Source organism: Phasianus colchicus, chromosome 15 (assembly GCF_987193195.1).
Source record: "Phasianus colchicus chromosome 15, bPhaCol1.hap1.1, whole genome shotgun sequence".
NCBI lineage: Eukaryota > Metazoa > Chordata > Aves > Galliformes > Phasianidae > Phasianus > Phasianus colchicus.
The window spans coordinates 1,304,641-1,317,800 of NC_143450.1; the positions used below are offsets into that span (position 1 = coordinate 1,304,641).

At 50.2% G+C, this 13,160-nt stretch overlaps 1 protein-coding gene across 1 annotated transcript; it reads left to right on the plus strand.

Moving 5' to 3' along the window:
• The first annotated feature begins 7,677 nt into the window (after positions 1-7,677).
• Positions 7,678-10,812, plus strand: LOC149915811 (protocadherin alpha-2-like). Its single transcript, XM_090150952.1, has one exon. The coding sequence runs from the start codon at positions 7,682-7,684 to the stop codon at positions 10,463-10,465; it is 2,784 nt and encodes a 927-aa protein (XP_090007078.1). The 5' UTR covers positions 7,678-7,681; the 3' UTR covers positions 10,466-10,812.
• Positions 10,813-13,160: the final 2,348 nt, after the last annotated feature.

Here is a 13,160-nt window from a genome sequence, read left to right on the forward strand (position 1 = left end):
TTTATTCTCTGCCTGCTGCTACCGGGGTGAATGGGGGTTGGCGTGCCGGTGCCAGCGATGTGGTGTGAGGATGCCTCGCTCCGCAGGCCGAGGAGTCCGGATCTTAATTGCTGAGTGGTGTCTGTTGTCACAATGAAGGAGTGGGCTCGATCTAGCACAGAAGGAGGACCCACCTGCCCCTAGATCAAGACCTCGGACTGCGGCATCCCTAAAATAACACGTGGGAAAGCTCCCACCGCACCACCGTGAGGATCGCTATCCTAAACAAAGGCTATCCTAAACAAAGACAAAACCTCCAGCAATAGGAGAGGGGCAGAAAAGAGCGAGTGCTGCCGCTGCCGGGATCGTGGCCGTGTAGCCAACCCCCCCGGATGGCCGCTGGGGACGAGGCCCGGCCGGTGCCGCCCGCTGCTCACAGTGCCGCTGTCGCTCGGCACCGCGCTATTTCCTGCCCGGAGCGCCGCGGCGCTGTCGGGATATTTCCTGTGCTGGAGAGGAAGAAAGCAGCGCCTTTTCTCCTACGCTGCGGATCTCAACCCCGCGGGGGGAAGGGTTTGTCAGAGCAGGCTGCGAAAGGCTTTCGCCCTGCGACATGCCCGTGTCACCCTCAGCGACGGGCCCTCAGCGAGCGCCAGCGGCGCCCCCGGCAGCCGGCAGCGAAGCGATGGACGTCGACCGGTTGCTTTCTGAAACGCGCCGGAGGAGGAACGCTCCAGCTCCGCCACAGCTCCGCCCTGAAGGCCGAGGCGCCGAGGCTGGCACTTTCCCGTTCCCCGCTCCGGGATCCTGCCCGCACCGCGGCCGGTGGGTGCTGAAGGGAAGCACAGCGGCACGGGCCCGACTCCGCGGCGCTGATTGCGGCCCACGACCGCGTCCCGCTCTGCCGGCGCTGCTCATCGCACGGTGCCCCCCCGAGGGGTTAAGGGTGGGATGGGACCTTCCAGTCCCTTTCCTCGTGGTTAGAGCACTTCTGGATGGCGCGAGAGGCCACTTCAAGCGTTTTCGCTTTAGGCGAGTCTTTGAAACCCGATCTACGCTTGTGCGGGCAGTGCTGTAACCTCTGAGCTGTGCCTTAGAGCCGGGAGCGGGTCGCCTCGCAGGATGCGGACACACCGGCTCGGAGTTCAGCGGCTCTTCGGGTGGCGACCGAGTCCCTGTCGATGGGGGCGGTGTCCCAGGGCCGGCCGGTCCGCAGCAGCGCGGCCGTTTCCATCTCGGTGGTGGACAACGTCCTGAGTCATGACACCGACTGTGCCGGAGCTGCCCTCCTCCCGATTCTCTATCTCTTGCTTCAGAGCTTCCTACAGCCGTACCTTGAGCTCAGCGGGAGCCAACCAGGGAAATATTCAAGAATATTTCCAAATATCCCTGGAAAAGTGTCTCTGTCTCCACTGCCTAAAGAGGGATGGAAGGAGGGAGCGTCCCAGCTGGGCAGAGCTACTTCACTTCCATGCTGCGTGCTGGTCTGTGCATTGCTTTTTTGAGGACCTGGCGTTCATTATGATGATGGATAAACTTAATTTGTGATGTCAAGAGTCCTGGTTATTTTTCATCGGTTGAGAGAGACAGTCACCCCTTCTGTTCTGTGCAGTGCCCAGGCATTTGGTGAGCCATCAGAGCCTCGGGAGGGGTGACCCTCACAGCTGCTCAGTCTGAGGCACTCTGAGATGCCCCAGAGTCAGAGGAGGTGATCTAAGCCACGTGTCAATAGAAATTCCACCATCTGGGCTACTTTTTCCAAAATCTCTTCAACCTCTCCGTATGAAACTGGCAGATTTTCAGTACGGGTACATGTAGTGTAAAAGCCCATCTGTGTTGATGATACAGTGATGCTTGAGGATCCGCCTTAACCTCGCTAGAAGCTGGATTTCATCAGAAAGTGAGAGTGTCACGTGTGTTGTATTTGAGTAACATGAAACAACTTTTCAGTGGTCCAGGTTATCTTGTATTGCTTCTTTGCATACAAAAACATTTTTATCACAAGCAAAACTCAGATGATGGCATTTTTTTTCTGAATTGCTGCTCAGTGGATATAGAAACTACTCTAACACAGAAGAAGAGACATTGCATCCAGTACCCTTGGCAGCAGTGTTTTATTTTTCTTTTTTACTAAAGGTAGCTGCTTTATTGATAAAAACATCTTTTTTCTTTTTTTTTTTTTTTCTGAGCAAGTTTGATTTAGACCTTAGTACAGCGCTAACACACCTGAAAATAAAGCAGTGCTCTTTTTGCTGACTGCAACATTATATTCTCATCCCCGTGAGTGTGGCATGAAACTTTTCATCCAAAGGAGATCTACTTATCTGAGGTAAGTGGATGAACTTAGTAAATGGGTAAGTAAGAAAAAAATATATATATACTCCCTCCTTAAAAACCTTTCATCCTGGACTCCTGTAGAGTGAACTTGGTGACTTTGACCTGGCATCTCTTTCTATGCATTTGTCATGACATTGATCTCTGCCCAAAATCTTCCTTTCTTTTGCTACATGAACCAGAAAACGAAACAAACAAAACACAATCAAATAAAGCAAACAAACCCTACATATAGACCTTATTTTCAGGGAATTCAGAAGTCAGGATCATGTCTCTGGATTAATTTTAGAAGATCTCATCCAATCTTATTTGTTGCTTTCCACTATTTGATAATGGAGGATCCAGCTACCTGCACCTGGAAAAGTCAACAAAGTGCTTTTACATTGGATGGGATAGATCTATGTATCCATCTGTCTGTGGTAATAATGGTGTGAGATCATGTAAAATTTGAAGACAAAAGAATGGAAATCAAGAACAGAGCATGTTCTGTTACATTCTGAATTTAGAAGGAATGTGTTAATGGAAGCTCCAGCGCCTGGTTGCCATTTTCCCTGAGATGCTCTACTCAGGATCATTGCAAGAGAGAAAAACCATGCTTCATCTTCAGAGTCTAAACTTACACTGTGCTCTGTATGGAAGGCTTTGGGAAAAGAAACATGGTCTATCCGAATGCTTTGGGAAGGTGAGCCTGCCATTGGTCAAGATGAAGGAACACAGGTAAGGTGCGAAGCCACAAGAGGAAGAAGAGTTTGTGTTTTGAGTTTACACAAAATAAACAAAGATGGCGCAAACCCAAATGGCGTCAAGGACTGGATATGGATCTAGACTCAAGGAACCATTCGTAGAATCATAGAATCATTAATGTTGGAGAAGATTGCTAAGATCACAAGGTCCAGCCATCAACCCATCACCAATATGCTAACTAAATGGTGCCACATTTACATGTTTCTTGAACAGCTCCAGTGACTCCACTACCTCATTGGGCAGCCTGTTCCAATGCTTGACCACTCATTCTGAGAAGAAATGTTTCCTAATATCTAACATGAACCCCCCCCAGCACAACTTGAGGCCATTGCCTCTCATCCTATTGCTTTTACCTGGGAGAAAAAGCTTATCTCCACCTCACCACAACATTCTTTCAGGAAGTTGTAGAGAGCAATAAGGTCTCCCCTGAGACTTCTCTTCTCCAGACTGAACAATTACGGTTTATTCAGCCACACATTGTAGGAATCATGCTTCAGACCCTTCACCGGCTTTGTTGCTCTTCACTGGACATGTTCCAGTGCCTTTCTCTTAGTGAGGGGCTCAGAACTAGATACAGTATGCAAGCTGCAGCCTCACCAGTGCTGAGTACAGAAAGACAGTCACTCCCTGCTGACTGCACTATTGCTGATACAAGCTTGGTTTGTATATACTGTTGGTTTTCTTGGTCACCTGGGCACAATGCTGGCTCATGTTCACAGGGCTATCAGCTATCACCCCCAGATCTTTTTCCCCCAAGCCTGTAGTGATGCATGGGGTTGTTGTGAATGAAGTGTATGACCCAACACTTGGTCTTGTTAAAATTCATTCCATTGGCCTCAGCCCAGTGATTCCTGTCTGGATCACTCTGTAGAAACTTCCTACCCTCAGGCAGATCAACACTTCCTCCCAGCTCAGCGTCATCTGCAAACTTACTGGAGTTATTAATTTCTGTTCCCAGAAAGACTGACAGTCTTCAGCAATGCATTTTCACATGAACCAGTGGTAAGTAGGAGGAGAAGAGAAAAAAGATCAGTAAGCAGAAGTGTGTTCATTGCTCCCGAATGTGGGAAACCAGGAATGCTCTTCGCTTTCACTTTGCATTTCCTTCCCTTTGAGTGCTACACAGCAAAGTCTCTGTGGTCTTTACTGTGAGAGAACGCATCAATCATAGGTTAAAGAAGGAGATCTGTTTCCTACTTTCTATCTTGATCTCCATCATTGTAGAACTTAGACGAACACCCTGTGAATCTCAGATCTGTAGTGCTTTGGCTACAGTTCTATTTTGCTGTTCAAAAATGTACATAAGGACATGTGAATGAAGCGTATTTTTTGAAAAATTCCAATTAAAGCACAACATTCCTAAAAGAGGAACATTGATGACGATCATCACAGGAGCCATCCCACCAGTGGAACAAAATGTTCAGATTGAGAAGGAGACATTGCCAAAAAGCTCTGTTGCCATGGAAGGAAACAGTGGGGAGAAACATCAGCCATGAGTGGAAGGAAGGGACCTCTTTCCTGAATTCCTCCCTCTGCTCTGTCCTTGTAAGACTGACATGAACAAGCTGTGAAGACCCTCTTCCCAGTGTTATGTCTACAGGCAACATGTAGATTTGCTATAAGAAATGAAAAGAAGGGTGTGAGAATACAGCATGCTTTTGGAAATAATTCAGTTAAATTCTCAAGGTTTCTGACAGAGGAACACTGATTGCTGTCATAGTGGGAGCTGTCTCACCAACCAATAAGTGCATTCAGTACATTTTGTGGCACACCCATTTGACTTGGAGAACAAGCATGAAAGATTAATTGGTGCCTCATTTTAAGTAAATGTAAAGACTTCCAGTAAGCTATTAGATTGAAATGTGCTGTGGGTAAGTACTGGGTTAAAATGAACAACAACAAAAAAAAGCAACTGAAAGTGAAGCGTAAGGAATGGAAAATGTCAAAGATGAAGCAAACTCAATGTAATACGCAAAGAAGCACGAGAGGCAATTCCCACAGTAAGCTACATGATGCCACTCCGAGCTAAGAAATGCACGATACAACCAAGAAGGGGAGGGGAACATCTTCCGATGCCCATGGAAGCTTTTTATTTTTTATTTTTTCTGAACAAGCAGCCACTGATACTACAGGTGAGTCATTCGTACCCAAAAAGTATGTGGTTGAGATACAGATGTAGGGTTTTTTACTGTTTAATTGTATTCTCTTTATGTTGGAAGGAATTAATGTTTCCTGGGGACTGCCTGTAGGTTTGGAGCCTTCTGGTGATTGTGTGCATACCAACAGGGAGAGCTGTTTCTCTCTCACTGGTGACAATCCCTTCCCTGGATGTCAGCCTGGTGCTGGAAATAGAGGAAATCTCTCAGGAGGCATTATTTGGTGGATGTAATCATTTTGTACGTGACTTCTCCCCAGTTTGTGCACTTGACCAGTTGGCTTCACTGTAGGTGGTGTGCTGTCTTGTAGCACGGCTCAATCTAAAATGTGAATATATGCTGAAGTTATATATTATTCTCAGTAGAAGTAATTCTTTACAGACACTTTGTTGTTGTTATTGTTTTGTTTTTGAGGACTTGCCACCACTGGAGGAACTAAACTAACTCATTTAAAAATAAGAACTCCACCAATTAGACTGCTTTTTGCAGGTTTGTCTCAGCTTCTTCATGTGGACTTGATGACTTCTGAGTGTAGATACAAAGTGTGTAAAAGACAAATTGTTTGTGCATCTGACTGCAGTGTTACAATACTTGACAATTTGCTTTACCCTCCGTAGAAGAAGAGAATCCCACGTGGGCTGGATTTGAGTAAGCACAAAACAGCTTTTCCAACGTGTAGGTTATTTTGGATTTTCACTTGTTTCTTTATGTATACAGTCACCTTTATCCTAGTAAAGCTCAGATCACTGGCACTGTGGGATCACTTATTTGAACCATTGCTTAGTGAATGTAGAGATGATGCAGACAAGTATTTGGAAAACAAGAGAAGGGACAGCATGTCCTACACTCTTGGAAACAATGCTTGCTTTGTCTTGAGCAGATGTTTTGCTGATTAAAACTTTCTGCTACACTTTTTTTGGAGCAAGCTTAATGTAGAAGTTAGCACAGCTCTAAGATAAGCTCTTGAAAATAAAACAGTGCTCTTTTTTTGTGACTATGGCATTATATTACCATCCCCATGAATATGGCATGAAGAAGTACTAGATCTAGTCATTCCGGGTGAGTGGGTGAACTTAGTAGAAAAGTAGAAAAAGAATGTGTGTATACACCTTCATTAAACACCTTGTCATGGACTCACATGGAGTGAGCTTGGTTGCTTTGTTGACAGAAGGTGTATATAAAGATCTCTTTTTGAGCACTGGTGAGGACATTGATTTCAACCCAAACCTTTACTTTTTCTTGCTACACAAACCTGCAAGACAAAACAAAATAAATATCCACATGTAGACCTAATTTTCATGAAATTCAGAGATCAGTAACATATCTCCAGATTAATTTTGCAAAATTGTGCCTTGTACAATACCGCTCGTAGCATTCCTTCACTTGGTAACAGAGGACCCATCTGCTTGTCAGCACTTTTACACTGAGCAGGATAAATTTTTGTCTCTGCCTGTCTGGGGTAACAGATGTGTTTGGTCACAGAAGATCCGAAGACACAAGGAATAGAAATGAAGAATGAATACAAGTGAATAGAAGTGAATGTTTTCTCTTACATTCTGAATTTAGTAGAAATGTGTTAATGAAAGTCCCATACTCCTGCTTGGGAGCATTGTAGGAGGGGAGGACCAGGATTCATCTTTAGAGGCAGAATTTCCATTTCGCTTTGCATGGAAGGATTTGGGAAAGGAAATGTGGTCTGTCTGAATACTTCTTTGGGGCAATGAGCCTTCCATTGGTTGTGATAAAGGATTGCAGGTAAGGTACAAAGATGCAAGAAGAGTTCATTTAAATGTTTCAGGTATAAATTGGGTAAAATCTACAACCAGCTGGCATCAAGGACTAGATAAGGATCTGGACTCAATGCATCAATGTTGTTCCACTGACAGCTTCAGTGGTGGATTTCTGCATGGACTAGTAAAAAGTCGGAGCAGAAAAACAAAGGGAGCAGAAGGCAAATGCATGTTTAGTGCGACAGAAATGTGTTTGGTGCTCCAAAGCTGAGTTTTATGTGTGTGATCTGCAGAGATGAGGAAGCAACTTGCTCTCTGCCCATAGCCAGCTCTCCCCTATCCAGTGTGCAGGTGAAGGTGAATGCAAGGGGGGGACAGAGAAGAGCTGCGTGGGCAGGCATTGCTTTTTTACTTGGAGGTATACACACTCATCTGCCATTCCAAGGGCCAGAGAATGGTCCGGTTACTCACGGACATAACTGCAACAGATGACAAATACAAATGAAAGACACAAATATCCATAAAAGCAGATGTCAGCCCCGTCACCTTTGAAGGAACCATCAAGATGCCGTTAAGGAAACAGGGGAAAAAAAAAAAAAAAAAGCAAAGACTAAAGATTAAGGAACGAGAAATTGAAAGTGGAAAAGACGAAGTGAACACAGCGCGTTACGCAGAGAAGCACGAGACGCAATTCCCGCCGCGAGCCACATGATGCCGCTCCGAGCTAAGGAACGCGCGATGCGATCGGAGAAAGGGAGGGGAACACCTTCCGGTGCCCATGGAAAAGAAGGCAGAGCAAGAGCGAGCGGCGGGGAGGAGGACGCGCGTCCCGTGAGGAAGGATTGTGGGGGCGAGCGCGGGCGGAGGGTTTGTAGCAGGCAGGTGGTGAGGTGCGTGGCGTGGAGAAGGAGCGGTGCGGCGCTGAGGGCGATGGTCGGCGGTGGAGCATCGCGTCGGAGCTGGGCGGCCGCGGTGCTGGTGCTGCAGGCGGCCTGGGCGCTGGGCGGCGGGCAGGTGCGCTACTCGGTGCCGGAGGAAGCGGAGGCCGGCACGGTGGTGGGGCGGCTGGCGCAGGACCTGGGCCTGGAGGCGGGCGAGGCGGAGGCGCGGCGGCTGCGGCTGGTGTCGCGGGGCCGGCGGGCGAGCGTGGAGGTGAGCGGGGCGAGCGGGGCGCTGGTGGTGAGCTCGCGGCTGGACCGGGAGGAGCTGTGCGGGAAGAGCGCGCCGTGCGCCCTGCGCCTGGAGGTGCTGCTGGAGCGGCCGCTGCGCGTCTTCCACGTGGAGGTGGAGGTCACCGACATCAACGACAATGCCCCGCGCTTCCCCGCCGCCTCCAAAAACATCAGCATCGCGGAATTAACCACTATGCCTGGGACCCGTTTCCCGCTGGAGGGCGCGTCGGATGCGGATATCGGTTCGAACGCGCAGCTCTCGTATACACTGAGCTCCTCCGAGCACTTCAGTATAGAGGAAGAAAACAGTGATTCGCGGAGTAAATCTCTGTTCCTGGTGCTTACAAAACCCCTGGATCGCGAGTCAGTGCCGGAGCACCGCTTGGTGTTGACGGCGAGTGACGGGGGCAGGCCGGCGCTGACGGGCACGGTGCAGCTGGTGATCTCGGTGCTGGATGCGAACGACAACGCGCCGCAGTTCAACCAGTCGGTGTATAAAGTGCAGCTGTCTGAAGACGCGGTGCAGGGCACGCTGGTGGTGAGAGTGAATGCCACAGATCCAGACGATGGAATTAACAGCGAAATGATTTATGAAATTGATACTTTCAGTCCTCCGTCTGCCTCTGACATTTTTACTATCGATGCAAACAGTGGGCAGATCAGACTCACGGGTCCCTTGGATTATGAGACAGTTTCTTTGTATGACCTGCACGTAAGGGCAAAAGATAAGGGCTGGCCCCCACTGTCGGGCCACTGCAAGGTGGTGGTGGAGGTGGTGGACGTGAACGACAACGCGCCCGAGGTGTGGGTGACGTCGCTGTCGGTGCCGGTGCCCGAGGACGCGGCGCTGGGGACGGTGGTGGCGCTGCTGAGCGTGTCGGACCGGGACTCGGGGCCGAACGGGCGGGTGCGGTGCGCGGTGCGGCCGCCGTCGCCGTTCGGGCTGGTGGCGACGTTCGCGGGCTCGTACTCGCTGGTGCTGCGGGAGGCGCTGGACCGGGAGCGGGTGTCGGAGTACGAGGTGGAGGTGCGGGCGGAGGACGGCGGGGCGCCGCCGCTGCGCGCCAGCCGCGGGCTGCGGGTGCCGGTGTCGGACGTGAACGACAACGCGCCGGCGTTCGCGCAGGCCGTGTACACGGTGCTGGCGCGGGAGAACAACGCGGCGGGCGCGGAGCTGGCGCGGCTGTGGGCGCGGGACCCGGACGAGGCGGGCAACGGGCGCGTGAGCTACTCGGTGTCGGAGGGCGGCGCGGGGACGGGCGCGGGCTCGGGCTCGGGCTCGGGCTCGGGCTGGCGGCCGGCGTCGAGCTACGTGTCGGTGGACGCGGAGAGCGGGCGTCTGCGGGCGCTGCGGCCGCTGGACTACGAGGAGCTGCAGGTGCTGCAGTTCGAGGTGCGGGCGGTGGACGCGGGGGAGCCGCCGCTGTGCGGCAACGCCACGGTGCAGCTGTTCGTGGTGGACGAGAACGACAACGCGCCGGCGCTGCTGCCGCTGGCGGGCGGCGGGCCGGGGCCCTGGGCTGCGGGCGAGGCGGCGGAGCCGGGGTCGCGGGCGTCGGGCTCGGCGGGATCTCCGGGCTCGTCGGGCTCGGTCGTGTCGTCGTGGTCGCTGTGGGCGCGGGCGGCGTGGGGTGCTCCGGCGGGGCAGGTGGTGGCGAAGATCCGCGCGGTGGACGCGGACTCGGGCTACAACGCGTGGCTGCGCTACGAGCTGCGGGAGCCGCGGGGCGAGGGCCCGTTCCGCGTGGGGCTGTACAGCGGCGAGGTGAGCACGGCGCGGGCGCTGGAGGAGGCGGACGGCCCGCGGCAGAGGCTGCTGATCGTGGTGCGGGACCACGGCGAGCCGCCGCGCTCGGCCACGGCCACGCTGAGCGTGTCGCTGGTGGAGGGCGCCGAGGCGGCGCTGGCGGCGGCGGCGGGGGCGGTGTCGGTGTCGGCGGGGGCGGGGCTGCGGCCGGCGGCGGGCGCGGAGGGCGGATCATCGGCGGCGGCGTCGGCGACGAACGTGTGGCTGGTGGCGGCCATCTGCGCGGTGTCGAGCCTGTTGGTGCTGGCGGTGGTGCTGTACGGGGCCGGGCGCTGGGCGCCGCGGGCGGCCGTGCTGGCGGGGCCCGGGCCGGCGACGCTGGTGTGCGCCAGCGAGGTGGGCAGCTGGTCGTACTCGCAGCGCCAGAGCCGGAGCCTGTGCGTGGCCACGGACGGCGCGGGCAAGAGCGACCTGATGGTGTTCAGCCCCAACTGCCCGCCGCCGCCCGGCCCCGCGCCGAAGGAGACGCCGCACGACGCGCCCTTCCTGCTGGACACGGTTAGTGCTGCTTATCCTTCCTTTTTTCCTGCTATGTTTCTATGATTAACGGCATAAATACCTTCGTTTAACTATGTGTACTTTAAGAAAAATTTTTGGATTCATTATAAATCACCTGGCATGATATGCATAGAGTTTGCCATTTTCTCTGTATATTGCACTGTTGGTCAGGTTTTGTCAGGTTTAGTTCTGTTGTCAGTGGGGGGTACTGTGAAAGTCAAAATCAACCTTACGGTGGGAAATGCGTTTTTGACATTTGGTGGATGTGAATGTGGTAGTAGTGCACGTTAGAGCTGGATCTTTTTCTCCGATGATTTTTGACTTTGTATGTAAATCCCTGTCCTTGAGAGAACACATCATCATTGAGAAGACTCCAGAGCTTGTAAAAAATCGTAAATGAGAGATTTTGATTGCCTTCTGTATCCTTGTTGGCTGTGGGGAGTGGGAGTAGCCAGGAGGCTTTAAGAAACAGGAGCCTACCTCATCTTGAGATAGTACATCTTATTGGAATGCTCATACTGTCTTTGAAGGCCATAGGATTTTACTCTTGGTTGTTCTAGGAGAGGGGGATCTTGTCTGAAAGAAATGATGCTGTTAGGTAGAAGAGGGAGGGAGTCACTGAACAAGAGTTGGAAAGTGCTAGCTGAGGTCCTAGAGATCCTATTTGACAAGGGATGGTTTATGGGTTGGCAGTAGAAAAGCTGGAAAAGAGACTGAACACATAGTGCTGCTTGGCCTAGATCCCCTCAGAACCTCCAGAAGGTCAGATGAGAGGATGTGTGCTATTCATACTTCCACACTACTGCCTCACTGTATCTGTTGGAAGCGTTTTTTGGCTGTTTTCCCTGGGCATCCCCTTGCCCTAGGGAGAGGAGCATCTAGTAAGCTTTGAGCATCACAGCAGATACTGTCTTTGTTGGGACACAGGAAGCCTATCAAGTTGATAGCATGTCCATCTGTGCAGTGTGATTGTCTTCTCTAGGCTCTCTACAGTCATATTCTGTGTTTCCTCACTCCTTGTTGCGCATGTGGCATTTCTGCTTCCGAAGACATCTGCTATGTGCACCTTTATTCTCTTGTGTTAGAATATGGCGTTTTTTTCTCAAAGAAGGAGTTTTTTCCAATATTGGTATTTCTGGCTGAATTGTCTGAACTTCCCTGTGGAAAATCTTCTTTCCCAACCAATCTTCTCTGTGGTTGTTTTGTTGCTTGGGATGGGAACAAAAGCCCTCTGAATTCCATATTTTGGCAAGCCTTGTGTTTCAATGATATGGAATGGAATCTTCTTCTTTTCTCCTGCTAGAAAAATGTCCTACTCATTTGTTTTTCTTCTCTGTCATTAGAAATATGTGGGTGACAGTGGATGAGATGTAGAGCACTGAGTTCTGGCTGCTGTCACTTTGCAGACCTTTGAGTAGTTGGCCTTGAGTGCGGTGTCTGACTTTTTCACTCCAGTGTGCTGAGATAGTCATTGAGAGAAAGTCATTAGCCGTCTGGTCTTCCTCTTTCTTCCTGTTTGACAGATGCGTGCTAGGATGTACTACACCCTACCTAGTGTTCTTTCTGTGAATAGTCAGCAACTGACATTACAGGTAAGTCATTCACATCCAAAGAATATGTGTTTTAGAGACAGCTATACATTTTTACTTAGTTGTGCTTTTTTTTTTCTTTCTTTCTTCTTTCTTTCTTATTATTTTTTTTTTTTAATCTTGACTGGAGTACATATGCTGTGGGAATTGCCTGTAGGTTTGGGGCTTTTTGGTGATCATGTGTGTACCAATAGAGAGAGCAGTTTTGCACTGGTAAAGATCTCTTCCGTGCATGTCAGTCCAGTACTGGAGTTACAGGTAATTTCTTAGGAGACATTGTTTGGTGAGTGTAATCCCTGTGTACTTCTCCCACATTTGTGCAGTTTTATACTTGGCTTTGCTGAAGAGCCTTCCTTTCATTTGCTAAATGAACCTGCAAAATATTCTGCCTTGTACAATTGTACTTGTAGCATTCCTGCCTTTAATAATTGCAATCCCACCTGGAAAAGTCAACAAAATGTCTGTTAACTGGGCATGATGCATTTTTTCTGTTTGTGTGTTTGGGTAATCATGGTGTAAGATCACAGAAAATCCCTGTATGGAAAGAATAGTAATGCAGAACAAAACATGTACTGCTACGTTCTGAATGTGATTGGAACACGTTAATGAAAGTTGTGGTGCCCAACTGGTGTAGTATCTGCCAGAAATCACTGCTGCTGTTTTGCTTGAGCTGCTTTACTCAGGAGCATCACAGGAGAGAAGGACCACATTTAATCTTCTGCGTCTGAACTTCCACTGTGCTCTGCATGGAAGGATTTGGGATAGGAAATGTGATGTGTCTGAATGCTTCCTCAGGGAGATGAGTGTGCCATTTGTTGGGATAGAGGAATGTAGTTCAGGTAGAAACATGAAGGCGGATGAAGTGTTTAACATTATGTTTTTTTTCACACTGGCTGAACTGAACTTCAGTAAGGCCTTTGACACAGTATCCCATAATATCCTTCTGTCCAAATTGGAAAGGTGTGGATCTGATGGGTGCACCATTTGATGGATGAGGAACTGGGTGCAAGATGAAACCAGGGAGTAGTGTAATGGCTCCTTATCTGGATGGAGGTCAGTGATGAATGGTGTCCCTCAGGGGTCATTGCTGGGACCAGTGCTGTTTAATCTCTTCACTAATTAAATTGACAGTCAGATTGTGTACACCCTCA